The sequence below is a fragment of the Arachis hypogaea genome, chromosome 1 (assembly GCF_003086295.3).
Source record: "Arachis hypogaea cultivar Tifrunner chromosome 1, arahy.Tifrunner.gnm2.J5K5, whole genome shotgun sequence".
Taxonomy (NCBI): domain Eukaryota; kingdom Viridiplantae; phylum Streptophyta; class Magnoliopsida; order Fabales; family Fabaceae; genus Arachis; species Arachis hypogaea.
In genome coordinates this window covers 2902673-2929836 of record NC_092036.1, presented here as the reverse complement: position 1 = coordinate 2929836, position 27164 = coordinate 2902673, and the positions used below count along the sequence as shown (strand labels likewise).

General features: G+C 30.8%; 4 protein-coding genes across 5 annotated transcripts; 2 read left to right on the top strand and 2 right to left on the bottom strand.

Moving 5' to 3' along the window:
- Window positions 1–4565: 4565 nt before the first annotated feature.
- On the top strand, window positions 4566–6948 carry LOC112790344 (uncharacterized). The gene is made up of 3 exons (XM_025832691.3): window positions 4566–5116; window positions 5886–6035; window positions 6558–6948. The coding sequence occupies exons 1-3, from the start codon at window positions 4799–4801 to the stop codon at window positions 6621–6623; spliced, it is 534 nt and encodes a 177-aa protein (XP_025688476.1). The 5' UTR covers window positions 4566–4798; the 3' UTR covers window positions 6624–6948.
- A 612-nt stretch (window positions 6949–7560) lies between these two features.
- Window positions 7561–11088, bottom strand: LOC112790337 (grpE protein homolog 2, mitochondrial). The gene is made up of 6 exons (XM_025832680.2): window positions 10714–11088; window positions 9963–10146; window positions 9690–9883; window positions 9447–9614; window positions 8811–8939; window positions 7561–8093 (listed from the first exon to the last, which is right to left on the bottom strand). Exons 1-6 carry the CDS (start codon window positions 10855–10857, stop codon window positions 8022–8024), a joined length of 891 nt encoding a protein of 296 aa, XP_025688465.1. The 5' UTR covers window positions 10858–11088; the 3' UTR covers window positions 7561–8021.
- A 960-nt stretch (window positions 11089–12048) lies between these two features.
- LOC112790324 (protein transport protein SEC13 homolog B) lies at window positions 12049–26016 on the top strand. 2 transcript variants are annotated; one of them, XM_025832666.3, is made up of 2 exons: window positions 12049–12301; window positions 24650–26016. In XM_025832666.3, exon 2 carries the CDS (start codon window positions 24654–24656, stop codon window positions 25557–25559), a length of 906 nt encoding a protein of 301 aa, XP_025688451.1. In that variant the 5' UTR covers window positions 12049–12301; window positions 24650–24653; the 3' UTR covers window positions 25560–26016. The 2 variants fall into 2 exon arrangements, with proteins under 2 accessions (XP_025688451.1, XP_025688447.1); XM_025832662.3 differs by lacking the exon at window positions 12049–12301 and adding an exon at window positions 22580–23974.
- Window positions 13392–20150, bottom strand: LOC112790315 (EH domain-containing protein 1). Its single transcript, XM_025832652.3, has 16 exons — window positions 19881–20150; window positions 19609–19688; window positions 19317–19385; window positions 18577–18634; window positions 18361–18419; window positions 18224–18266; window positions 18077–18138; window positions 17248–17361; window positions 16270–16372; window positions 16110–16159; window positions 15433–15561; window positions 15082–15333; window positions 14891–14970; window positions 14526–14652; window positions 14198–14341; window positions 13392–13708 (listed from the first exon to the last, which is right to left on the bottom strand). The coding sequence occupies exons 1-16, from the start codon at window positions 19963–19965 to the stop codon at window positions 13523–13525; spliced, it is 1641 nt and encodes a 546-aa protein (XP_025688437.1). The 5' UTR covers window positions 19966–20150; the 3' UTR covers window positions 13392–13522.
- Window positions 26017–27164: the final 1148 nt, after the last annotated feature.

Below are 27164 nucleotides of genomic sequence, written 5' to 3'. Positions count from 1 at the left end.
AATTTTTACTTTCATGAGATTAATTAATTTTTTTATTAATTTTTTTGAGCTAACAAAATATATTTACATGATACACTAAACTATTAATTTGTCCATTAAATATTAATTAGATTTGACAAAATTTTTTATTAAAAATTTTATTGTCTTTTTGAAATAATTATCAGGATTATTTAGAATTTTTTTAATTATTTTTTTATATACATTAGTTAATTTTACGGTATAAGAATTAAATAATATTGATAATTTTTTATTTTTTTACTTAAAAAAATTGAATAGAGAATATAGATTTTTTATTCTTTTAACTGTTGCTTAAAAAAATTGTTAAGATATTATATTACTAGAATTATGTTAATAAGTTTTAGGTGTATTCAATTTAAATTAACCATTATAATTTACAAAAATTCATTATTATTAGGACCTAGGACCGTGCCTATAACAAAGTCATAGGCACAGACATCAACTTAAAAGGTAAAGAACAGTCAGATAGAATAATTATTAGTGCAGAAACAAGTTTAATTTTAAGAGTTTTAAAGACATACAAGTATTCTTTGTCAAAAACAAATTGAGTATCTATAGTTAACAGATTACTCAATGATTTTGTAATTTTTGAAAAAAAAATTATAAACCTTTATATAGAATCTTACATGTGCTAAAAATTTTTTAATTGCTTTCACATTTACAGAAGGTGATAATTTTTCAAATATCTCTACTTTAACTTGATCAATCTTTATGCCTTAAGTTAAGATTTGGTACCCAAGAACAATGTCCTCAGTTATCATAAAATGATATTTTTTTAATTCAAAATAAAATTTGTTTCTTGGCACCTTCTCAGAACTAAAGCTAGGTTTAGGCATGTGTCAAAAGTGTCACCAAACACAAAAAAATCATGCATAAATACCTTGATGAACTTTTTTATCATATTAAAAAAAATGAAAAGCATGCACATTTAAAAAGTGGCAGATACATTACACAACCCGAAAAGCATTCGACAGTATGTAAAAACACCGTAGGAGCATGTAAAGGCTACTTTTTCTTGATCCACAAGGTCAACTGCAATTTCATCGTACCCTAAGTATCCATTCAAGAAGCAGTAGGAAGTACGCCCTGCTAACCTCTCAAGTATTTAATCAATGAATGGTAAAAAAAAGTGATCATTTCTAATTGCCGAGTTGAGTCTTCGGTAGTTAATACACATCCTCAAACTAGTAACAGTTTTTGTAGAAATCAGTTTATTTTTCTCATTGGGGACCACTGTGATCCCTCTTTTCTTGGGCACGCCTTATACCTAGCTCACCCAAGAACTGTGAAAGATGGAATAGATGATTTTTGTATCCCACAACTTCATTACCTCCTTATGAATAACTTCCTTTAATTTATTGATGGATTAATCCTTCTTTGTACTTGCACTACAGAATTATAATCCTCTTCTAATAAAATTTTTTGCATGCATATAGTAGGACTTATTCTCTTTAGGTCACTGATGGTCTACCCGATAGCAATCTTGTGATCTCTCAGCATCTTAAGTAACCCTTCCTCTTTTAACTTGTTCAATGATGCATTTATAATTAATGGATAAGCCTCACTAGTTCCAATAAATGCATATTTGAGAGTTGGAGGTAAGAATGTTAGATCCAATTTAGGGAATTCAACTTCTTTTTTTTTCTCAATGGTGTTGGTTCTTCTTAGCATGGAAAAGTGAGGCTTAAATTTTTCTTTAGATAGGTTCACTTCCATCAACTCTTCTTTTGCTTCCAAGAGTAGATGTTGAGGAACCTCCAGGAAATTGATGAGAGATTCTTCTTCAATAACCTTTTGTACTAATGGATTAATCAGGTCAACCTTCATATATTTTTCTGAATCACCAAAGTATGGACCCCTTACATTGATTGTCTCATATTCTTTCACAGGATTTGGAATTGTCTTACTCAGGAAGAATTTTTTTTCTCCTTTATCAATTGCTTGGCAATTTGCTTTATTTTTACTTTTAAATTTTTTATGAAAATTTCTTAGTTTTTAAAGTTTGTTTTTGTCTCTTGCATGAAGTCTTGGGTCTATTGAACAAATTTAGCAGCGGATTGAAATAGTTTCTCTACAACAAGTTCAAGAAAATTTTGAGATTGTATCTGGTGCTCTTGCAATTGGTATAAAATGTTAAAGTATCCTTACTTTTGGCTCCCCCAACCAACATTAGGATAATTCTTCTGTTCAGAAAAATATGGATCATTCCCTCCTTGTTCAGTGGTGGACTGGAGTAGCTCACTTTTCATTCTTGTATGCGCCTCTACATAAGTCACACTTAAAAACTTGTAAACCTTGCATTTGTTCTATTTGTGTTGTGAGTAAGGAAATTTGTTGTAACTGAAGTTATTGAATGTTAGGATCATATCTGTCTCTTTCTATCACTCCCTTGAAAAAATAAAAATGAAATGAATAAAGGAGAAGAATAGAGAAGAATTAAAATAGAATAAAAAAATAAAATAAAATAAAACAAGATCTAAGTTAGTGATTTAATCAGACGTATGTTGTCAATCTCAATTAATTTTCGACAACAATATCAAAAACTTGATGAGCAGAAAACTATACTCTTAAATATTGGCAAGTGCACCAAATCGCATCAAGTAATACTATGGTGAGTGAATATCATTTACACGAGGATTAAGGAATTGAGCAAGTAGAAATTCGATTGAATCGCTAATTAAATTAATTAAACCTGGATTATCGAGGGTTGGAACCGTGTCTTGCTTAAAACTTTGAATGGTTATGGACTTCGAATGAATCTTGAATGCTGGATGCTTGTGAAGGCAATGATGAACGTATATTTGATTGGAGAATGCAGTGATTGAGAATGTTAAGAGTTTTAGAGATGTTTATTTTTTAGAAAGATTAATTCTTATGTATATTTATTTTGATGCATGCAAAGATTTTTTCACGATAAATCATATATAATTGAATTCCAATTCCTTGACAATTTAATTTCTCTTTAATTATTCTAATCGTCAATTTCTTAGTGAACCAATTAAGAAAAGAGGTTTAGCACAATTCTGATTTGATTTCACACAATATTCAAAGATAGTTCTAGTTCAAATCATATGTCACATATCTAAACTAGTCATAAACAGTTGAAATTCGTAAGAAAGAAAATGTCGCACACTTTTTTAAATACTATCCTTAGTCAAGTTAAAAAGTCATGAGAAAGGGTTTTCAAGTTAATTCCGATAATAAATTTTTTAAAGTAATAATTGAATCCAAAATAGAATTAGAATATTTTTCAATATTTTTAACCTTTAAAGAATAAAGAACAAAAATTTAATCTTAAAAATAGATCAATGCATAACTTCAAAGTAAAATAAAACACTTAGATCAATAATTTATGAAAAAATAAACAGAGTTTCTAATCCTCAACAAAAATAAATTAGTTACTCATAGAAAAAGATAAAAACAAAAAATGAAAACTATACTAGAAAGACTCCCCTCTATTTCCTTCGAAATTATTCAAATACCTAAGTCCATGGAATATAATCATGCTGCTATTAACAACCAGCTTTCAATAGAACTTTTTATTAATTCAATTTTCTCCACTAAAAGCAACTCCTTTTACGATCAATGGAGTGCTTTGGAAAATAAGTAAAAGTAATAAGCTCTTGAAAGAAAAACAAAGCAAAATAAGAAAATAGACACATAATGCAAACGAAAGAAAAAGAAAGGAAAATGATAAAATAAAAGAAACGAAAGAAAAAAGAATTGTCCACCACACACAACTCTTACCAGAGTCATTATTTATCTTACCCAAATTACTTACACAAATTTCTTGTAGAGTTGTTATAAGTCAACCTCTTGAGTTTGATGTTGACTAGTTCTTACTTGAAACTCTAATGTAGGAGGAGGAAGAGGTTGTCATTATGGTTCTTCATGAGCTTGCTCCTGAAGGTACCTTCTTATTCTCTTCATGCTTGTTGCAGTGATTGGTTTGTCTCTTGAAATAGGAATGTTTTGCTCAATCATTACTCTCGTGGCTTGATAGAAATAGTGAATTAGGCTTGAAAAGTTAAACATTGAAAATGCATATTTCATGAAAATTATAAAATCAATAATGATAAACTTTTACTTTATCCTTTTATCAACTTAATCACTTCAAAAAATCTAAATTCATGAAAAAAATAATAAAAAATAAAAAAAATCCTAAAAACCCTAATTATTTTTCTAAAAGATAACGAGATCCCAACAAAATTTTTTCTCAATTTTAATTTGAACTTAACATATAGATCACGTAGTTAACGTGTAACATAGACCTATTTCGTTAATTAATCATTAATGCTATGTTTGTTTGAAAGAAAAATAGAAAAAAAATAAAAAAAATAAAAAAATTATTATTTTTTTTCTCTCTAATATTAAAAAAAATAAAAAAAACTAATTCTCTCTTTATTTTTAATATTATCGTTATTTTTTTAATATATTTTATAATATAAAAATAAAATTATCTTTTTATAACATTTTTTTTTATTTTTCTTCCAACCAAACACATTTAAAAAAAATAAAAATCCACTCAATTTTCTTAACTTTTTTTTTTTCTATTTCCTTCCTCCCAATTTTTTTGCTTTCAACTAAAACTAATCAGTCTCACTCGCATAATTAAAGATCCAAAACCAAAAAGAGTTTTTTTTTTCTCGTCCTTAAAAAAAAATTCCGGGGGCGTGATGGGTATTCCACCTAAAAAAACAAATAGTGATCATTTGGGTGTTTGACTTTTTGTTATCACTTATCAGTATCGCGAAACGCAGCAAACCGAAACCCTCCGGAAATGGAAGCGGTGGGTTCAAGGCTAGGCCGAGCCTCCTCCCGCTACGGCGCACCCACCGTGTTCAGCGGCCCCGTCAGGAAGTGGAAGAAGAAGTGGGTCCACGTCTCTTCTTCCTCTTTACACACCACCAATACCACTAACACTCACTCTCACTCCACCACAACCAACACTACCACCAACAACAACGTCAACAGCGCTTCCTCTCGCCTCCTTCTCCGCCGTTGGACACCCATCACTGCCTCCTCTGCTGCCGAAGACGATGGCGACCCACGCGATGTCTCTGACGAGCCACCGCGAAGGAAGTTCCGCTATACTCCTGTAAGTTCATGCTGTATTTCTTTTCTTCTTTTAAAATTGGATTTCTTGCCTTTTGATTCAAAGTCCTAAACTTTTTTTAATGTGCACTTTGAGGGATTTTGGCCTTTTGTGTAACACTTTTTTAATATATATGTTTTCCCATTGTTCTAGTGTTTGCATGTTTGCGAGAATTGGAATTTGGGGTTTAGGGTTTAGGATTAGGGTTCAGTCCCACCTCGAAATTCAGGTTGCACAAGATCCGTGTGATTTCACAGCCCATCACAGGGGCCGTGTGACGATTTCACATGTAGTTTTTTAATGTGGGTTGTTGAAATAGAGTTCAGTAGTGCTACGTTACCATCTTTTTATCTGCCAAAATCTGCCAACTTGAGTTGGGCTGGACATGAAGTCCATCTACTAAATAAAGCCACATCTAAGTTAATCATGGTTTAATCCTAATTTATCACGTGTTGGTAATAGTTGGCAGACTTTCTCTTTGGTAACGTATACTTTTCCAATAGAGTTTCTTTTCATGAATCATGACCCTTCCTTATTTATTTATTTATTTATTTATTTATTTTTTGCTTCCATGGTTGTTTGGGTTTCTTGTGTTGGCAGTTTTATTTTTTTGGTAACTGTAGATACAGGATCATGAGCTTATGAAGCTTGAATAAACATAAATTGACAATAGAAAAACCTGTTTGTGCACTAACTTGTCGGTTAAATCCCATTGTTTCATTAGAATGTTGATCATAATTATGAGTGAAGCGTGGTCAATGTGATTATGTAGATTGCTGTGCTTGAAGAACAGAAGGCTGTTATTGAAAAGGTTGAAGATGAACTCATAGCTGATCGTGACCAATTGCCCGAAGATCAGAGAAATGTGAATCATGAGATCCACGGAATGCTGAATATGAATGAAATGTCAGAGGAGAGCAAGGTAACGTAACTGGCTATTTTATTGATCTGCTTTCTATATAACAGTATATGAAAAAGAATGAAACACATTTCTTGTGAGTTGCATATAAATCCTAGGCTAAATTAGACATCCATTTATCTGTGTAACATCTTACAAAATACAAAGGTGTCAAGTGTAATGTCACCAAGTGTTATCATGTGAAATTTCACTTTAGGGATGTTAATGTAATTTACCCTTTATTCAACCTATTAATGTGGATCAACTCTCTGGTAGAGTGGTTGTGTAGTTTTTCCATTTAAGATTTGTGGACAAATCAATCTATAAAATAATACACCGCCAAAGCAGAGGGTTGATCTTTTGTGTGTTCATGCGCTAAACGTTGCTGTTACTGTAAGTGCTATTTATGGACTGTTATCTTATTATCCATTCTGAAGGTACCAAAATCTTTGTGGTCAATTAAGTCTCATCCAAGAAATGATTGTTAAACAGACTGAGTTTTACACAAACCCCTTGCTTTAATTCCGTAACAAATTTTTGTTGCAGGATTCTAACATTGGTGAGTTGGATCTCGGTTTGAGCTATCCTGGCATCAACAGCAAAACACAGTGATGTCCAATTGGAGAAAACATACCCAGTGGTGGGTGGACCATGAACTGAAAGAAAAACCCTATTTAAGTATTACTTAAAGAAATACCATCTAGCTAAATATATGACCATGTGATGTACCATCCTATCTTGACATGATTGCAGTTAGTTAGAATCTCGTGTGCGGAGTTGGTACTGTTTAACTAGTGCTAGTAGTAGTATAAAAATCAGGAACTAGTGTAGATAAGCTTAGGTTGATAGATATATTGCTAAATGCATCATACATGGATACATCATACGTGGTGTGAGTCTTAGTTTATGTAGATATAAAATCTTAGGTTGCTCTAAATATCTAAATCCAATTATGCATTATTATGTGCAATAGTAGATACTAATGTGGCATTGGTTAATATGATAGGTATCCGAGTCAGAAAAATCTTTACACCCTTAACCTATTTCTCGTGATCAAATCCTAGCAGAGAAGAAAAAAGCCAGTAGTTTGTTAACTTTGCCCAAGTCCAATCGTTTAAACTTTTGAATAAGCTAGACTGTCCTATCTTATATATTTTTAAACGGAGGAGCCGCAATTTTGTTAGGTCGAATGTAATTGATTTAAGCTCTCAAAACTTATTTTTTATTTTGGATGCTTGTTCACTTGGTAAATTAATCTCGTTAGTCACTTTACTAATAACTCAGAATTTGATGTATTTACTAAGGACAAGAAGAATGTAAGAACTCCGATTTATAGAGGTGTACAGATATATTAATAAAATTATGATTGTCATTAATTATATATTTAAAATTTTTTTAATTAACAAAATAAAAAATATGTATTAATTATTAAAAATACTAATACTGAAATAATATCTATTATAAAAGGTGTTCGTTTAACGCAATTGATCTCCAATATACCAAGAGTTAAAGTAACAATTAATTTGAAGCAGATTGTAAAACACAAAAATAAGCATGAACACGGCTGCATAATTTCTAAATTTTAATTACCCATTCGACTTTACCGAAACCGTATCCGTAACTTTACATAATATCCATGTATACGGTTGATCTTCCAAAGAGATAAATAAAAAATTCTTACATGGACTACAACAGAATAATTTTCAGGCAATCAATGTAGAGGTGAGAGGTCCCACTTCAAAATATTTTACTGGACTGAGTTCCTATATAAAGAATAGCACAGAACAAACCAACCAAAATCCCTGGGAATCGAAACCTTAGTATGGAATCTTATTATAAAAAAATTATAAATAAAACTCCGAACCTAGGAGAAAAAGAATAGTATTTTGTGAGTGATTAATATTGTATGGTATAATTCAAAAGATTAGTGGACGTTGTCCACACCAAAAAATAAAAAACTCACTATTCAGGCATTCCCTTTTCTTATATGCCAAATCACTAAACTGCTTGTTAATCCTCTGCTTGTTGGGTAACACCAACTTCTGCCGGACGAAGAACTCTTTCATGAAGCATATAACCTGCCTGCAAAGGGCAAAAATAACAAGAAAATAATTTCATTAGCGAACTGTGACTTTCCAATCTCATATTATTATTGCTATTCAAAAAATAGGAGCATATTTATTCAAACAAAAAATTGCTACAGAAAAAGAATTAAGAAAGAAAATGCCTTGACAGTCAGTCATCTTTGCATTTCTCTATATGGTTTACCCTTTTTTGTTACATTGACAATAACAAAATTTGAATCTCATATCTCATGCATACCACTCAAACATTCAAACCTCAGCATTTCTTTTAGAAGTTAATCCAAACAAGTTGTGCAGACCAGACTTCAAGAAAGTTCAATTAAAAAAAAAAAAGCTATTTAAAAAAAATACATAAATAATCACCTTCCCCTGGGTTCCTTTTTCGTTTTTGAGAAGATGATTAACAGTTATGTTATATCAGTACAATAATATTTGAACCAATTTTCAAGTAACTTAGAAGTATTTCTTTTTACCTCAAAGGTACAATTTTAAAAGCTTATCCAAATGGCCCCATAAAATGAGATGATGAGTATGATCAATCTTATATATGAGTAGTTTACTATGCAACACAAATACATCAACTAAACTTTTAATAATGCGTATTTGGGCTCGAAGAGCATCTACCAAATAGAACACATCAACCATTTTGAGGGTCAAATCAAGGGGGAAAAGAAAATCAAATCACGATTCTGCAACAGAAAATACTGAAAAGTACCTTCAGAACAACTCCAACAGTGCCTGGGGGCTTGGAAGCATCAGGCATCTGGAAGATGGCATTATGCCTGTGAGGATTGAATGCCTCATTTGTGGGATCAAATTTTTCTACACCAAACTTCTTGAATACCTGCAAAAATATATTGTTAAACCTAAAGAATATGTTTAAGCACTAGCCAGAAGTTCTGTCATATGGTAGCACAAAGTCTGAGCACATAACTGCATAATAATAAGACCTTAGGCTTATATTTTTTACTTGGTCAATATTTATGACATTAAGGGGCTACTTGTAATTCTTGTAAGGCAAGTAATTGGAAAAGCTTTTTATAAAATAGAAGGATCATATTGTCAAATTGGTACAGCAAAATTCCTATCTTCTTGATGCATGGTGCAATTAAACCTTTTTTGTGGTCCCTTAGTTTTCTTCATTTGTCTCTACTCTGTTTTCTTTAATGCGCCCTAAAACCTGAGCTAAAACATCCTACATATTTCCTCTAATTGCAAACCATATAAATGTGGAACAATGCAGAATGAAGTAAGAATGTAAATTTACATAACCATTTAAATAATACATTGGATAATGTAACAGCTTTGACATTGCAACTAAACAGCCATAGAATCAAGTTAAGCAGTCTACCTCTACAAGCTGTTTTTCAGTCATTTCAACACCCTCAAGAAGTGTTTTCAGAAGTTGTGCAGCTTCAACAGAGTCATTTGGTGCTTCAATCTTTGAAAAACTCTCCTTTACAACAGAGGAAGCTCTTCCCAAGTTATCAGCAACATCTAGTAAACTCTTCGCAAAATTCTACACCACATTTGAAAATAGTCAGCACAGAGTTGAGGAATAAACAACCGTAGGAAAAAAGGTCAGATCTGACACCTGTATAGCAAATTTTTTCGAATTCTCTGCTTCACGTCTAGTCCTATCCATGACATTCTCCATCTCGGCATAAGTACGTAGAACTTTATCCTGCATTTTCTCAATCTCTTTTTGCTTTACCTTCAAAAGTCCTTCTTTCTCAGCTGCAAGCTTTATTAAATCATCCCTTGATAGGTCACATTCACTCCCTATATCTGAATCAGAAAATGCAGGGTATTTAAAATCTCCATTCTTGTTCTTTTAGTAGATTAATTAAATTTGATACTGAAGTACCTGATTCTTTCGTCTGATCCATAGACTTCGCTTGATTACTGTGATCAGTTACATTAGCTTCTTCAGTTGTCTTTGCAGGGTCATCACTTGCAGGTTCAGGGGAAGCCGATGAAGAAAAACCAAATCTTGGATTTGAAAATGAATTTATTGGTAGGTTCAATAACTTGGATTGAATTGGAATCAGCTGGAATATAAGTAAGCACACACGGAAGTAATCAGAATTTTACAATTCGTGAATAAAACAAATTTTACTCAATAGAGAATTTTAAGGGACAACATTAGATACTAGAGTACACAAGAACAGTGAAAAAACAGTTAGGAGATATACATAACTAGCAGATTATAGAGTTCTAATCAATCACTATTTCTTCCATAATCATCAGGTACAACATGACTTCTCAAAACATTTGCAGAACAACTAACAAACAATATTTTTATAATGGAAAAACAAATTAAATTGTTCCAAAGAGCTCTGGTTAACCTTCAAGAAGATTAAAAGGTTTAGAACAGAAAAAGCCCAGCGAGAAGAGATTGATTAATAGCCAACTTGTTGCAAGCTAAAAATTGAAGATTCACAAATACGTTACATCAATAGATAATACAAAAAGAAAAAAAAAAGTCTCAGATTGAAAACAATGCGTAAACCCATCGAATTTCTAGTAAGTTCTAAAACCCTAGCAAAACCCTACAACACAAATACAAAAAACGCACAGAAAAAACCACATTCTTCAACCGATTCTGATTAATTTACCTTGTTTGGCGATTGATGCACGAGGGAATGAAAGTGATTGGAGAGCGTTGTGGGCATGGATTGGGGCTTTGCGGAAGCATATAGAAGCGTAAAGCTTCGACACAAGGACCTTGAAGAACGAGAGAAGACCCTGTATAGCGACATCGCTGAAGAGTAAGAAGAAGAAGAGGAACAGAAGTGATGATTTGGAGGGAAAATGGGTAATTGAAGAAATTGGAATGAGAGGGTTTGGGTTTGCAGACGGAGAAATAACTATGAATGTTTATGAGGGAAAAGTAAGGGAAAGAAAAATGAATGGAAAATTTGCTTGGGAAGAAAGAAAACTAGACAAGTGTTCCAGCATTTGTTTTATTTTATTTTATTTTATTCTCAATTAACAACACAAATAACAACTTTGCACTGGATTTATAGATTTAAAAAAAAAAAAGTTCTTCAGAAAATTCTAAGATAGACTTAATACTAAGGAGAAAATAGTCACCAAAAAAAATATTAAGGAGAAAATATGTATAAAGTAAATTTGGAATTATAAAATCAGAATTTGTAAGTTGTCGAATGATAATGCAAAATAATTTTTTTTATTTAAATTAAATAAATATAGTATTTATCAAAATAAATAAATATTAAAAAAATTATTAAAATATATTTTTAGTTACATCTCAGATATTAAAGATCATTTTTTAAAATAATCACATTTCAAATGCATCAACTCCGTATTGTGATAAGGTGTTTGCAAATTATATCTCGGATGTAATATAAACATAAGCATATCTCAGATACACTACAATTGAGATACACGCGTTATCTCTGATTCGAGTGAGTGTATTCAGATAAAAAAAATTTAAATATTTCCTTCAACATCTGAAATAAAGTGAATCCATGAGTTTTACAAAAAAAAAAATATTCCATTAATAATTTTACCAAAATAACATTTAAACTTATTAAGTGCAAATAAATTTTAAACTTCCATTTTTTTCTTTTTGAAGTAAAATGTTTAATAATAAATTTAATTAGATATTTGTATTTAGTTTTATATAATTTTTTAGACAATAAATAATTAAATTAAATATTTCTATTGATATAATAATATATAATTAAAGAGATTATATCTGATTATATTTACATGCATATTAAAATGTTAGAAAAAATTTTAAGTGTACCGAAAATACTAATATTTCAGTTATTTTAATTGTTGATGTAAATTATAAAAAATATATATAATATATATTAATTAAAAACACTGAGCCGGTTGGTTGGGTCGGATGGGGAACCGACCGGTTTATCTAAAACGACGCCGTTTAATTTTGTTTTAAAAAAAAAAAAAACAAAACCCCCACCCACCTCGCGTGAGTTACCCCCACCCCACCAAACATCCCCTCCTTCGAAAGACACATCCCAACCCAAAAATCCAGCTTCGAACCACCGCCGCCGTCCGTCTGTGTCGGAGTCTCCGCGGCCTCTTCCTTCGCCTTCTCCACGGCTTCTCCCCCTTCTAGCTCGGCACGTCGTCCATTCCCAGGTGAAATCGCTGGTCGAGGCCTCCAGCTGGTGCGCCGTGGTGTCGCCGTCGTCTTCCTGCTGTCAGTGGAAGGTTAGTGAAACTGTGATTTACTGATTTCTGTTGATTTACTGGTTTGTGGTTGAATTTGTGATTTGTGATTTCCGTCGTCTTTTGTAATGCTGCTGTTATTGTTACTTGTTATGCTGCTCAGTGTTTTGAATTTGGAATTTGTTATGCTGCTGTTCTTGTTGCTTTGTTATGCTGCTCAGTGTTACTTGTTATGCTGTCGTCTGTTACTGATCAGGTTTTGATCATTGTTACTTGTTATGCTGCTCAGTGGAATTTGTGATTAGTGACTTGTTAAGCTGCTGTTGTTGTTATGCTGCTGTTTTGTTATGGTACTGTGATTCTGTGATCACTTATCAGTGTTTCGAATTTGGAATTTGTGATTAGTCAAGAAGCAGTTGCTGATAACAATGCATCTTGTTAGTAATAATTTGCCTGCCAATCCTCCTAATTCGAATGATGCGACTTCGGAGTTACCTTGTATTGACTTGCATTGTAGGGGTGATCAAGATGGAATTTTGGTTCAACACAGTGAGATAGCTTTTTGATTAACATCAAATCCTAAACTTTAATCGTATAAGCCTAATTTCTGTCACCAAGAAATAATCGAATTAGGTTACTGATTCCTTTCTTTCTAAGTTACTTGTTAGCAATTACAACCTCAATTGCTTCTTGAACCTCCAAAGTTTCTTTCAATGTAAATAGTTTTTCGAAGAAGCTCCTCATTACAAACTCAATTTGATCTTCCTCCTCAACTCCTCATATTTGATACCCAATTCGTCTAGAATATAGTCCACCCAATTTCTCTTCTTCCTTTGTGACCTTTTTTGATGGAAGAAATTTGAATTTTTGTCTCCATTCTTTAGCCAATTCGTCCTAGACCTTTGATACCACCAAATCTCTTCCATCTTGGTCTAATTCAACTTCTTCAACTCTTTGTTTTCTCAACATCTCTTCACTTTGTGACTGGGAGTTGAAGCAATTGTTTTTAACCGACATTAGCGCGCTGTTAAACAAATATGATTAACCTTAAATTAGGCGTTAATTGAACAACGCTTATTTACTCATTGACCTCTCAATATTGGTATAATATGCAACATTGGCCACCGAAGACTTAACCATAAAACAATGCCATATCATTAATTATTAATACAACACACTAGGATGATTCACAAAAAAGATCACATGACTCATGCACTTGTGTGCTTATAAAAACATACTACAATGCCAAAATTGCCATGAAACTTAACCATAGGGGTTTCTAAAAGTCTTCAAGAGGTTAGGAATATCATAACCTAGCATGTCATCCACAGCGTCAATCAATTTTGGTCTCAATCTCTCAAACTTGTCGATGTTATAGCCACGCAGTTTCTCTCTAAATTCCTCAACATTTGGAAAGTCACCAGGTGGTAAATGGAACTCCCTTTGTACCTATTTCAATTTTCAAATTTTACCACACATTTTAGATCTTCAAACATTATAATATATATTACCACCAACACATAGGTAGCGTTTGTTTTGAGGTACTGAGACAGAGACTAGGAAAGTGAGACTCAGTATCATGTTTGTTGGTTCAGAAACTGATATTAAAATTTCTGTTTCTATTTCCAAAATTTCAGTAGTTCAGTACCTCCAAAAAGTAGAGACACAGGGGACTAAAATTTTTAGAAATGGAGACTGAATCTTTAACATTTTATACCTAAAATACATTCATTTCAATTAATTTCAATTTTACCCTTTGTACAAATTAAATTAGAATTTCATTCTTGTTTCAATTTCTGTCTCTCACTTTGCATCAAACAGAATATTGAAATTTATTTTAATCTCTGTTTCTTAGTCTCAGTTTCGGTCTTTCCGTCTCAGTCTCTTCGCCAAACGCTACCATAAGTAACAACTTTTACAGGAATTTTATAATATTACCTTGGCGAATTCTCCTTCCAAATTTGCAATGAGTTTTTCTTGTGCTTTAGTTTTGCCCATTATTGAAGGCATTTGCTTTTTAAGATGACTAATAATGTAAGCATGTATCTTAGCAGCTCGAGCTCGTTTCACGAATTCGTTGATCTACATACATAACATACACAAATTTAGTATGCATAAAAGTACTCTCAAATTAATAGGATGAATTATAAACTAGTTCATAAAATAGTTCACCAATTAATTTAAACATATATATATTGAAACTAATTCCTTTTTATACTTCTCTCCAAAATTAAATTTTAGGCAAAATATATAAAAAAAAACTCACTTTTCTATCACAAGCTTTTCTTGGTATATCTTTTAGATCTAAAAGAAGGTCATCTTGTTCCTTCTCAAAAAGTTCACCACCAAGAGGCCCATTGTCTGCATAATCTATTGGCTTGTCATTGAAGGAGCTACAAAAATAAATTAAATTTTTTATTATCAAATATTTTCGATACGAATAAAGATATAAATGGATAGGTGAAAACTCAGGTGCAGTCGACTTCACGTGAAGTTTATAACTGAGAGCTGTTAGATGATTTGACTGATTTGACTAAATTTTCATCTAACGACTCTCAGCTATCAACTTCACGTGAAATCGACTGCACCTGAGTTTTTACCAAATAGATAAGATAAAAGACATGATGGTACCCAATATAGACACGCATAACCTCCGGAGTATTTAGAACCTTCCCAAGTGACCACATTAGTGCTCCATAAATCCTCATTAACTACAACACATACATGGTTATAACAAAAACAATTTAGCCTGTTTTATTTAATATTTATTAATTACTGCAACAATTAATGAATATTAAATAAAATAAGTTGTTTTAATTTACTTGTTGAGTATCAACTTGGTGTGCCTTATTTAGAACGACTCGAATCTTGTCATCATGACCACGTAGGGATGAAATGACACGCTTGAATTCATCACTAACATCAAGCTTATGAGGATCAAATAGAAGCAGTATTAAATCACATTTAGCAGCAAACCATGATGTTACTCCAGTAAAATCATATGCTCTTTGTGTCCTTTGTTTTTCTCCAGATAGAACTCCAGGGCTATCTACAAATGTAATTTCCTCTAGTAGCTTTTTTATTGCATAATCAAAATAATAATAATTAATTAGTTGCTTTCAAATAGTACCAAGAAATTAAATAATCTCATTATTATTAATTATTATACTTACAGGATGAGGCATTTGAGAGCACTCAAATTTTGACAAAAATGCTGAACCAAAACTTGATAGACCACTAAATGGCATGTCTGCGTGAACAGCAATTGTATTCCCAGGAATGCTTCTTTCATCTGGTCCAGCCTGACCAATTTATTCTATTAATATTTAAATATATTATTTTTTGAAAATATGAAAATTTTAAAAAGTAATTAAAAAAATGAATTAGGTTTTGTCACCAAATTTCAACTACCTTTAATAACCTTACAACTTAGAAGTAATTAATCTTGGTAAGAAAATAAAAAATGATAAAATGTTTGAAGATTAATTATATTGAAACTCAGTAAAAGTAGATATGTTTAATTATTATGTTGGTCTTTATAGTTTTACAAAATTTTTAATTAAGTCTCTATATTTTTTTTCTTTTAATTGAGTCTTTGCACCAAATTTTTTTTATTGGTCCTTATATTTTTTTTATTTTATTTGGGTTTCTGCACCAATTTTTTTTTAATTGGGTCTCTATTCAATTAAACTAATTACTATGAAGATGGATCTAATTGAAAAAAAATTTAGTGCAAGAACCAAATTAAAAGGAAAAAAGTATATAGACCTAATTAAAAATTTTTTAAAATTATAGAAACCAATAGAGTAATTAAACCTAGTAGACGTTAATATAAGAGGTGAGTACATACCATAACAACAACAAACCTATCTGTTGTAGGTTCAGGTCCAATGTGAGCTCCTACAAAAATGCATGTGAAAATATTAGCATGTTGTTATGATAAATTTTAGCATATATATATATATATATATATATATATATATATATATTGAGAGTAGAGAACTACTTGCCTGGATAATTAGTATTTAGCATATGTTTGATAAATGTTGTTTTGCCAGTTGAGTATTGACCCAAAAGTAGAACCATAGGTTTGGCATCAAAGTCACTATTTGTCTGCAGTATATACAAATATTATTGGAGTAACAATTAGCTAGGTATCTTTCTCTATATTTTTTATTTGAAGGATTTAGTTTAGACTTTGTTTGATTTATATTTTCAATATTTTTTCTTTTTAATATTTTATCAAAGAAAAAATAAAAATAAAAATTGAGATTTTATTATTTTTTTATATTTACTATTTTTTATGAAATTTTAAAAATAGAAAATACTAAAAATTAAAGTTAAAGTAAAAACCTTTTTTCAAATCAAATAAAACCCTGCTTTATCTTATTAAAATTTTCTATCTTTTTATAGTATCTTTAATGCTCTTAAAATATTTTTCAATAAGATCTGAAATTTAAGTTATCAATATACATTCAATGCATTGACATCTTCAAAAGCTTTCATTATAGAGTTTAGATTAAACATTCAAATTGACCTCTTAAAATTTTATATAAGATATTTTATTTTCTAAAAAAAATTATTCTTTAAAAATCTTCAAAATTTGCTTCCAATCAAAAAAATTGGTCTATTCAGTATTCTGAAAGATAAAATAATTTATTTTATAATAATATTTTTTTAGAGACTTAATTATCTTATAACAAAATTTATCAAAATTTATTTGTCTAATATATATATATATATATATGTTAAAAATTTAATTAAAAACAATAAAATAATTAATTTATTTAATCAAAATAATTTTTAAAGACTTCTGGCGATTAAAAATTTATTGCAAATCAAAGCATTTGACCTAAAATTCGTCGAAAATCAGATTTGCTGTACACTATAATTTATTAACAATATATTAGAGTCAGAGAATTGGTTAATAAAACTCTTAATACATGAAATAAGACGAATTCTATAAACAAAAAAGGTGCAGTACTAACCAATAAAGGAGAAACAAAATCATTAAAGCGGTAAATGGCTTCTAAAGGCCTCAACTTTTGTATATACAGTTTCTTCAAACCATCAATAATTGATGTCACGGCCGAAGCAGGTATCTAAAATCACAAACACTTAGTCAAATTTCTATATACATTTGGCTATCTAACTAAAAATTAATAACAAATTTTCAATCAGCAATCAGGTCCTTTTTTATATATATTAATTGAGTTTTTACAATGCTTTTAATTTTGTAATTAGGTCATTTTCATATTAAAAATGTTAAAATTAACAGAATATTTCTCTCAAAATACATATGGTCAAAGATTTAATTAGGTTTTTAATTATGAATAATTGAATACCTTTCATTTACGAAAAAATATTCAGGTAACTTTAACATTTTTTATACTATAAAAGATCTACTTATAAAATTAAAACCAATATAGAGACTCAATTAAAAAGAAAAAGATACAAAGACCTAATTGTAAATTTAATAAAACTATAAGGATCAATAAAATAATTAAATCATAATAATATTGTACCTAAATTCCTGAAGGTTATTTGGTGTATTTCTTAAGTCAAGAATGGGGTGAGTTCAATTTAAAAGAACCTTAGAGAATTGTTCTTTGTATTTTCCATTTTTTTTTTCAAAAATCATGGGAACTCATCACATAAACATACCTCTAAACTAATTTTGCAAGAAAATTATTTAGGTTATAATTAGTCATAATTTAAAATGTAGAACATATATACATCATTTTACCTCTTAATTAATAGATAAGGATAATAATGCACACCTTAAACTAATATACAAGAATAACAAGATATATCTACCTTTTGTGACGACTTTGATGCAAACCATTTACTTGATATTGATGGAGAGGGAGAGGGAGGAACTGCATTAATTACTACCAATTAGTGAAAACCTTTCTTTAAAAAAAAAATTTTTTTTTCCAACAACATGAGAAGTACATTACATACCATTACTAATTGTATCATTTTCTTTGTGTTTATTCCTTTTTTTCTACACAACAAAACCCCAAGTGTTGATACTTTTGCTACCAAATAAACATAATAGCTTGACATGATTAAATAAAGATTGAAAAGTAAATACTTACTGCTAGCAATTTATCTAAACCTTCCATTTTGGGAGGTTTTAGGTTTTTCAAATAATGACCTAAAACAAAAGTTAAGCTTCTCTTAATTAACAATATATCAATATATCCTCAAAATTAACTCAAGTAGATAACATGAACAAAATGTGCATTGCAAAATATTTAATTGTTGGGAATTTTAAAGTTATTTAATCAACAATAATAAAAGACTAAACTTACAATCACTAGAGATCAAGTCATGTGTAATTGGTTCCCCAGATTGGGCTGCTGACATTAGCTAGAATCAAATTAAAATAACTAAGTTAGACCTAAAAATTTATTAGCATTGATTAATCTTTAGGATAAAGTACTAAATTGGTCCCCTACGTGTTTGGGTGTAATCCTGTTTTGGTTCTTAAAGTTTAAAATGTCCTATTTGAATATAAAAAAAATTCATTCAGTTTCAATGTAGTTCTACCGTGAGATCAAAGTTAATTAATTAATAGAATGTCATACATGATAGTAGTACAAGAATAAGGTCGATAATCTGGAGATCAAATACAAGTTCCAAAGGCACAAAATCAATCGTGGATGCATCAATATATTTATTTATCATTCTCTTTAGTTTTATAGAAAATATTTTATTTAAATTGTAAGAAAAATGATAAATAAATATATTGATATATCCACAATTGATTTTGTGCCTCTGGAGCTTTTATTTGTTTTCTAAATTATCGACTTTGTTCTTGTACTACTGTCATGTAGGATATTTTGTTAATTATTTAACTTTGACCTCACGGTGGGACTACATTAAAACTAAATGCAACTTTTTTGGATTCAAATAGAACATTTTAAACCTTAAAGACCAAAATAAAATTACACCCAAATATAGGAGACAAATTTAGTATTTTATCCTAATCTTTAAAATGAAAATTTTAACTTTTTCTTTTGTATTTGTGTGTGTCTATGTGTTTAATTACCTGCATAGCAATAACAAATTCTTGGAAATCCAGATATCCTTGTCTCTTGGTATCTGCAATAGCCCAAACCTAATTTTGCACCAGAAAAAAAAAAGAATTCAGAAATGATAATTAATAATTAATAATATTTCAATCAAAATATTATTGGAAATTCAAGATAAACATATTATAATGTTTGTTCTACAAGACACTTTCAAAGAAATGAAAAATCCTCCTAGCTAACCATTATGATTGAAATTAACAATCTACAAAGACATTATTCTTATAAAATTGAAATAAATAAAATACAAACCTGCCTAAGATCTTGTCGTGACAAGTTAGACATGGCAAAAAATTTGGTGGCATCACTCCCTGTAAAGCGGCCATCACCATCTGAAAAATGATACCATTTATGTGGTTAATTAATTGTTCAAGAGCATTTGGAATTGAAAAAAACAAGTACTTATTAATTAATTAAATACTTCACAAAATTAAGGGTTAATACCAAACCCACCAAATATTTTCAATTAATGAAATAGAAATAACATAAAAGGATATATAAAATTATAATTCAAAGAATGAAACCTGAATCTGCATAGTTGAACCACTCTTGATAAAGCATTTGTTGATCTTTGGGGAATGAATCAAATGGGACAATGGCAAGATCCATGATGTGAATTTAAATATTTAATTTTTAATATTTTTTGGTGAAGACTAAATGCAAGGAATGAAGGTTTGAGAGGTTTTGTCACCAGACAAGGATCCTGGATTCCATTATTTTGGCATTGTGTTCTTGTTGGAAAAGATTATTGAAAATTGTTGCTTTTATCATTTATATTGATTTCGGATATAGCGCATGAGTTAATTTGAATTCTCAGTAACAAAAAAGATAAAATAAGAAATTAGTGGTGTTTTCTTAAAATTGGTCATTGGTGAAAAGAAGGCATAGTCAGAATTAGTATATATGTGATGACTCATTATCATCATAATGTAAAACAAAAGTCCTTGCCTAAATTGAACTTCAATCCAATTCACTCAGTCATAATTTTTCCCATGAGTTCATTTTATTCACAAAAAAAAAAAAGAATTCCAAATGGGTGGTTATTGTATTTATTTAATAATTTACTAAAATATATGCATAATCTATCTGGGCCACTTTATATAAGGTATTCATTTGATTTCATGAAAATATTTTTTATTAATATATATATTATCTTGAGAATAAAATTATATTTCTTATTTTATATGTATATGATATTTTACTTGCAATAAAGAATACGTGGTTGTTAAATGAGGTGAAATAATTTCTTTTAGGCATTGTGATATGAAAAAATATAGGTGATACATTTTACTTTATGTCATTGGAATAAAGATTTATCTGATAACTATAAAGATATGTCTCAAAAAGTCTACATTAATAATGTATTTGAAAAATTTATAATGCAAAGTTGTTCACCCGTATTGCACATACGGTAAAAAGTGATAAGTTCTACTTAGAATCATATCTCAAAAATAAACTTAAAAAAAATAGATATAAAATATTTTTTTTTATGTTGCATGACTTTTGTTGTTGACATATTAAAAAGATATCAAAGTAATCTATGTATTTTTATTGAAAAGTTTTAAAAAAAGTTTTAAGGTATCTTTAAGAGACCAAAAACATAAAATATTAAATTCTAAATCATTAAATTCTGAAAATATATTGTGATATTTAGACGTTGTATTTATGGATAAGAATAATAAAATTAGTATAGTCAAAATAAGCATATCAACATTAAATACGTAGCCATTAAAAATTTAATTAGGTCTAATTAAATCTAATAAGCATATGATGATAGTTAATGAAGACCTAGGTTATGATTAATGTAATTTGTCTTAACTATTTGAACATGATAGGTATTTAGAAGCCGATATATCATTGACAACCTTAGAGGTCAGTCACCAATGTTAGACCAATAAGTAGGGAGAATTATAGAAAGTTTTTTTATCCTATTTGTAATCCAATTCATTAAATAGAAATTAATCTGTGTAGTATTATTGATTATTGAGTAAATATCTTTTGATTAACTTTATTAGCAGTTAATAACAGTTAATTTATTTATTTGTTCTTTGATGAAGAGGATCTATATAAGACAAAATTTAGGTCACCAATTTTAGCTATCGAAACACTCTAGTTCCATCTTTTTTAGTGGTTAATGAATTGTAAGTTCCTAAATTAGGTCAAGAACAAGAATAAGAGTGAACAAGATTAAACATGTTGCGGTTAAAAGTACTTGAATTATTGGTATTTAAAGAAATTAAAATATTAACACCACATATTTACTGTATATTCATGCTCCAAATCTATTATGTGCACATTAGAAAATAAAATTTGCAATGCATTATTCTAGGTTTAAAGGACAAAGTCAAATGATATGGCAGTAGAAGAAGATTAAAATATATTGTGAACCGTATTCTTTGTTTGTGCCTTTTTTTAGATTTGGCTATGATAATATACCTAAAGGAAGAACCTAAAGTTCTACCATAGTCTCTAGTTGAAAGAAATTTTCTCTCACCACTATAGAGTGAAAATAGACTAAGTAATTGTATTCACAAATTCATACACCCATTCACACAAACAACTATATTGGTTCTTATACTTTACCACGTGGGTTAAACCCATGTTTCGAACCATGTTGCAGTTTTATCGAGGCGAATAAATCTACCATTTATATCAAGCCTTATCTACAAAAATTTAATTTTAATGTATTGTCAGTGTAAAATTGTATTACACATGTATTTAATTACATAATATTACATTAGTAAAAATAACTACTTTTTATATTTATCGTATAAATAATTATTCCAAAAAACAGTTGTAATTGTACGACTATGTAAAATATTTTACACTATCAATTCATTAAAATTAAACTCTATCTACAAATATTTAATTGAAAACGTTGTAAAACGCAGCAGCCCAAAATAGTTACTTATTATGGAAAAGATAAAGCCCCAAAATTACAAAAAGAGAAAGAGCCCAACAAATTCAAAAAAATGAAAAATAATATGAAAACGACAAGAGTTTCGCACGTTTTCTTTCTTCCTTTCTGTTTCATGGTGGATTTTAGCCCGCGCCCGTCGAATTTGAGGCTAATGGAACGCTTCGTACGGTCTGTGTTCGTGTCAGTCCAAAAAGTCGACAAGTGTATTGTTGTGGTAATTCTGACCTTTAGACAGGTCTATTTGGTCTTTTAGTAATTATATTTTTTTATGTTACTTTTACACTTTGTTTGGATGTAAGATAAAAAATGTGAGGAAAGAAAATGGAAAGAAAAAAAATAAAAGGAAAGAAAATGAGAAAAAAAGTTAGTTTTTTTATATTATTTGGATGAAAAGAAAATGAATGAAAAAAAAATAGAAATTTTTTTTAATTTGAATAGAAGAAAAAATAAAGAGGAAGAAAATTATAACCAAATAAAATTACATTAATACCCTTATTTATATTATATGTAAATTATAATATATTAAAATATTTAAAAAAATTTAATAAAAAAGTGATCCTAATTGTATTTTAAAATTTTAATGTATTATCATTGTTAATAATAATATTTTTTTAAATTGATCTTTTTTATTTTCAATTAAATGTTATAAATTTTGCTTTATATTATAACTATAGGCATATTAGTAATTTTACGTTTATTTTAGAACTTTCGGCGGTTTTCTTGCAGGTTTGGAAAGAAAACTTAAATGTGGGCTCCACGCCATTGTTTTCCTTTTCTATCCATTTTCTATGCTCTTCCAATCAAAGAAAAACTTCATTTTCCATCAATTTTCTCTCGATGCATTTTCTTTCCTTCTCATTTCTATGGATCCAAACACAGTGTTAGGGTCGATATGTGATATATAAGGGTGTTATCGGTTTGATTTGGTATGGTTTTGGAGTAAAAATCAATCGAATCGATATGTTCGGTTCTTACAGACAAACAATCGTTCGGTTTGCTGTTTTTACAACAACCAATTCGAACCAACAGCGGTTTGGTTCGGTCGATTTTTTCGATTTTTAATTTCTAATGAGTAAAACATTGAAATGGTTAGGGGTTGGAGATTTTTGTTGTTAGGTTAAAAATTAAAATGGTTAAAATATTGAAATGGATGCATATGTTCGGTTCGGTTTCTATCGAGCCAATCGAAAACCGAACCGAACCGATCGATTTTTTTGTTGTCCACGATATCCCCCAACCCGACAGGTCAAAGACTAATCTGTCGTGGATCGGAGCTTCATTTAAGAGTCTGCCGCTGGCCAATGGGTTGCTGCATGCACAAGACAGACCTTCAAATGGAATTCAGATCTGCGATGGATTAGTCATTGACCTGTGGCTGTCGGGTTGGAGAATACCGTGGACAAAAAAAAAAGTCCAACAATTTATTAAATCCTATACCACCTTTGGAAACACTATTTGGTGCCTTTTTCAAAACCTAAATCTTTTAGGGGTCAAAACGCAATTTCATGATAAACCTGAAAACCCATATTAGAGTGTGTCAGACTGTACGCGGGTTAAAATCCACCCTGTTTCATCTTCTCTTTTCTCAAATTGGATCTCGTTTCATCTCACACTTCTCGCTAATTGAAATTCACGCCGCCCTCAACGGCTGCTCCGGCCACCGCCACCCCCTCCTTCTCCCTCTCTTCTACTTAACAGGTACCTTTTCTCTCTGTTTTTTAGGGAATAGTAGATCGGTTGAAATTCGAACCTAGATCTTCAGATTTCGTCTCCATTTTATGTTTTCTTTGCATTGTATCGAAGATCCGTCCTTTTTTTTTTCTCGGATTTGGTTTGATGTTTTTCTTGCTCGTTTTTGTAATCCCGCCCCCACTTTGTTCGATTTGTCTACGTTTGCTAATTGCCTGCGATCCTGTGATCCCCTTTCCATAAGCCCTGACACGAAATTCTCTCTCACTTGTTGTTTCAATTTTATGCCAAATCTAAACCCTTGTTGCATTGTGTTGATTGCTGTCATAACAGTTATTCTGTTCTGTTCTTTTTTTGTGGGTTGTGGTAATTAGCTATTATGTTTTTGTTGAGGGGTTAGTGATGCAAAGTAAATTGATATTTGAAGCATGAATAGTTGCTTGGATAAACTTGTACATAATATTTATGTACATTGTGTTGAATCTTATATGTATGGTTTGTTTGATGTATGTTGGCTTTACGCTGTAGTGTGCTTAATATTGTTGATGACAAAAACAAAAAGATAGAAACAACATTGAAATCAAACAGGCACATTGCGGGGTGGCAAGTTAAATAGAATTAGTTTTAGTTTAGTTTCATGGGCAAATTATTTACTCAACTTTTTTTTTTGTGTCTTGATACCAGAAACATGCCTGCCCAGAAGGTTGAAACGGGTCATCAAGACACAGTCCATGATGTTGCAATGGATTACTACGGTAAGAGGCTCGCTACAGCCTCATCTGATCACACAATTAAGATAATTGGGGTTAGCAACTCGGCCTCTCAGCATTTAGCAACTTTGGCTGGTCACCAGGGTCCTGTATGGCAGGTGGTATGGGCCCACCCAAAATTCGGCTCTTTACTTGCTTCATGTTCCTATGATGGGCGTGTCATTATTTGGAAGGAGGGTAACCCGAATGAATGGACTCAAGCTCATGTCTTCGATGACCACAAGTCATCGGTAAATTCGGTCGCATGGGCACCTCATGAGTTGGGTCTGTGTTTGGCTTGTGGTTCATCTGATGGTAATATATCTGTTTTTACAGCAAGAGCAGATGGTGGATGGGACACCTCGAGGATTGACCAAGCTCATCCAGTTGGTGTAACTTCTGTGTCATGGGCACCGTCAACGGCACCAGGTGCACTTGTTGGTGCCGGGTTGCTTGATCCTGTACAGAAGCTGTGTTCTGGTGGTTGTGACAATACTGTGAAGGTATGGAAGCTCAACAACGGACTTTGGAAGATGGACTGCTTCCCGGCTCTTCAGATGCATACAGATTGGGTTCGAGATGTTGCTTGGGCACCTAATTTGGGACTTCCTAAATCTACTATTGCGAGTGCATCCCAGGATGGAAAAGTGATTATGTGGACTGTGGGCAAGGAGGGAGATCAGTGGGAAGGCAAGATCTTGTCCGATTTTAAGACACCGGTTTGGAGGGTTTCATGGTCGTTGACTGGAAATATTTTGGCTGTGGCTGATGGTAATAACAATGTGACATTATGGAAAGAAGCAGTAGATGGGGAATGGCAACAGGTGACAACGGTAGAGCCTTAAAATCATCAATATAGAATTATGGAGACTTTTTCATTTTGGAATATCATTGACATCTTGTTCCTTTGCATATTATACAGTTAAGTAATTGTGCTTGATAATCCCTTCCTTGAATTCCATTTGATAATTTGTGCTTGCAAGAATGAAGTTGATTAGTGTGAGCTTATCTCCTTTGATGAGTTAGAAGGATATGATTCAGGTATATAATGAGACATTTCATAAGAATTTTGGAATTTTGTCCTGGCAGTAGTGTAAATTATGACTGTTGTGTTAAATTTTAGACGTGCATTTGTAAGCATTACTACATGTGCTATGTTTTATTTGCAATTCATAAAGTTAGCAGTGGCATAAATGTATTGGTCCTCACATATCTGTCATGCTTGCCAACGAAATTTATGTTTGTTCCTCAAGGACTCCTGTTATTCTTAATGGCAAGACTTTTTACCCTTCTTGTACTGCATCAGATGGAGCTTCTTTGTTGTTCATTCCGTTGATCCATTTTGTAATCTTGATCCGCTTACTTGATTAGGAGGTAACATGTAACTAAACTATTTCAAGTATCATATTGGAGTGAGAAACTTGAAATATCGTGTTTTAAATGAGAATGAAAGGTGACGTGATCACAATTGCCCCTTGATAAAGATGTAGATTCAAATTCATCTTCAACTGCGATGGAACTTGATGTTGTTTTTGGCAACTGTTGTGATCACTTATCTGGTGGCTTGACATTTGCAATAGTTCTGAGTTCTTTTGATTGCAGTAGGTCTTCTTTTATCTAAAAAGATTATAAAATAAAAGCCTCCGTAGCTGGATGCTGTTAAGAAAGGAAAACTTTTTGCTATAGTTAATGGGTAAAGTTGTCAAAGCCTCCTGGTGTTTGTGGTTATGGGTAAGTTTGTGAGGTGGAGTCTTAAAAAGCAAGGTTAAGAAAAGAGATGGACTTGAAGAGTGAAGTGGAGGGTAATTTATTTTTCAAGCCAATTTTTCTTCCCTCTTTTAACATCGTGACTCAAAAAACACAACCGAGGATAGAGGTCGATGTTGTTTGTTTAGGGAATTAGATCACTTAGTTGTGTCAGTTAGATCACTTAGCTGAACAAAATCTGAATAGATGTAAGGGTCTCACAATGAATAAATTCTAATTCAGTCTCCATTCTAATTCTATCCACAAGTTTAAAATATTTTTAAAACTCAATTATATTCTATTTGTGATTTGAGAATCTTTTAATTCTAACACTATTTAGGACATAAAGTTTTTATTCGATTCTATCGTAACAAAATCCTTTTTTTTTTCCAATCAAACACTTTAATTATTTTATGTTACATAAATATACTAATAAAATAGAAAATACAAAATTAAGTTTATATTAAAAGCAACAAATTTCTAATAAAATCTATGTATTATTTATCTCAAGTAATATTTGTGAAATAAAAGAAGTGTTATAGTATCAATTAAAGTGGTTGGTGTTAAGTGGTTTGATGAAATTATTAGAGGGAGGAGATGTGGGTTTGATCCACCATTGATATATACTAATTTTTAACTACATACTATAACATATAAAGGGTTCGAGTAGGTCGAATTAAGTTAGGCCTAAACATGTACACGAC

Excerpts from the sequence above, each read along its gene's own strand:
- LOC112790344 (XM_025832691.3), top strand. The coding sequence starts at position 4,799 with ATGGAAGCGGTGGGTTCAAGGCTAGGCCGAGCCTCCTCCCGCTACGGC. Across the intron at positions 5,117-5,885 it reads GGAAGTTCCGCTATACTCCT|ATTGCTGTGCTTGAAGAACA; the intron begins GTAAGTTCATGC and ends GTGATTATGTAG. Across the intron at positions 6,036-6,557 it reads AAATGTCAGAGGAGAGCAAG|GATTCTAACATTGGTGAGTT; the intron begins GTAACGTAACTG and ends TTTTTGTTGCAG.
- LOC112790337 (XM_025832680.2), bottom strand. The coding sequence starts at position 10,857 with ATGTCGCTATACAGGGTCTTCTCTCGTTCTTCAAGGTCCTTGTGTCGA. Across the intron at positions 10,147-10,713 it reads TGCATCAATCGCCAAACAAG|CTGATTCCAATTCAATCCAA; the intron begins GTAAATTAATCA and ends CTTATATTCCAG. Across the intron at positions 9,884-9,962 it reads GGATCAGACGAAAGAATCAG|ATATAGGGAGTGAATGTGAC; the intron begins GTACTTCAGTAT and ends TTTCTGATTCAG.
- LOC112790315 (XM_025832652.3), bottom strand. The coding sequence starts at position 19,965 with ATGGATCTTGCCATTGTCCCATTTGATTCATTCCCCAAAGATCAACAA. Across the intron at positions 19,689-19,880 it reads GTTCAACTATGCAGATTCAG|ATGGTGATGGCCGCTTTACA; the intron begins GTTTCATTCTTT and ends ATCATTTTTCAG. Across the intron at positions 13,709-14,197 it reads TGGAAGGAGAATTCGCCAAG|GTACAAAGGGAGTTCCATTT; the intron begins GTAATATTATAA and ends AAATTGAAATAG.
- LOC112790324 (XM_025832666.3), top strand. The coding sequence starts at position 24,654 with ATGCCTGCCCAGAAGGTTGAAACGGGTCATCAAGACACAGTCCATGAT.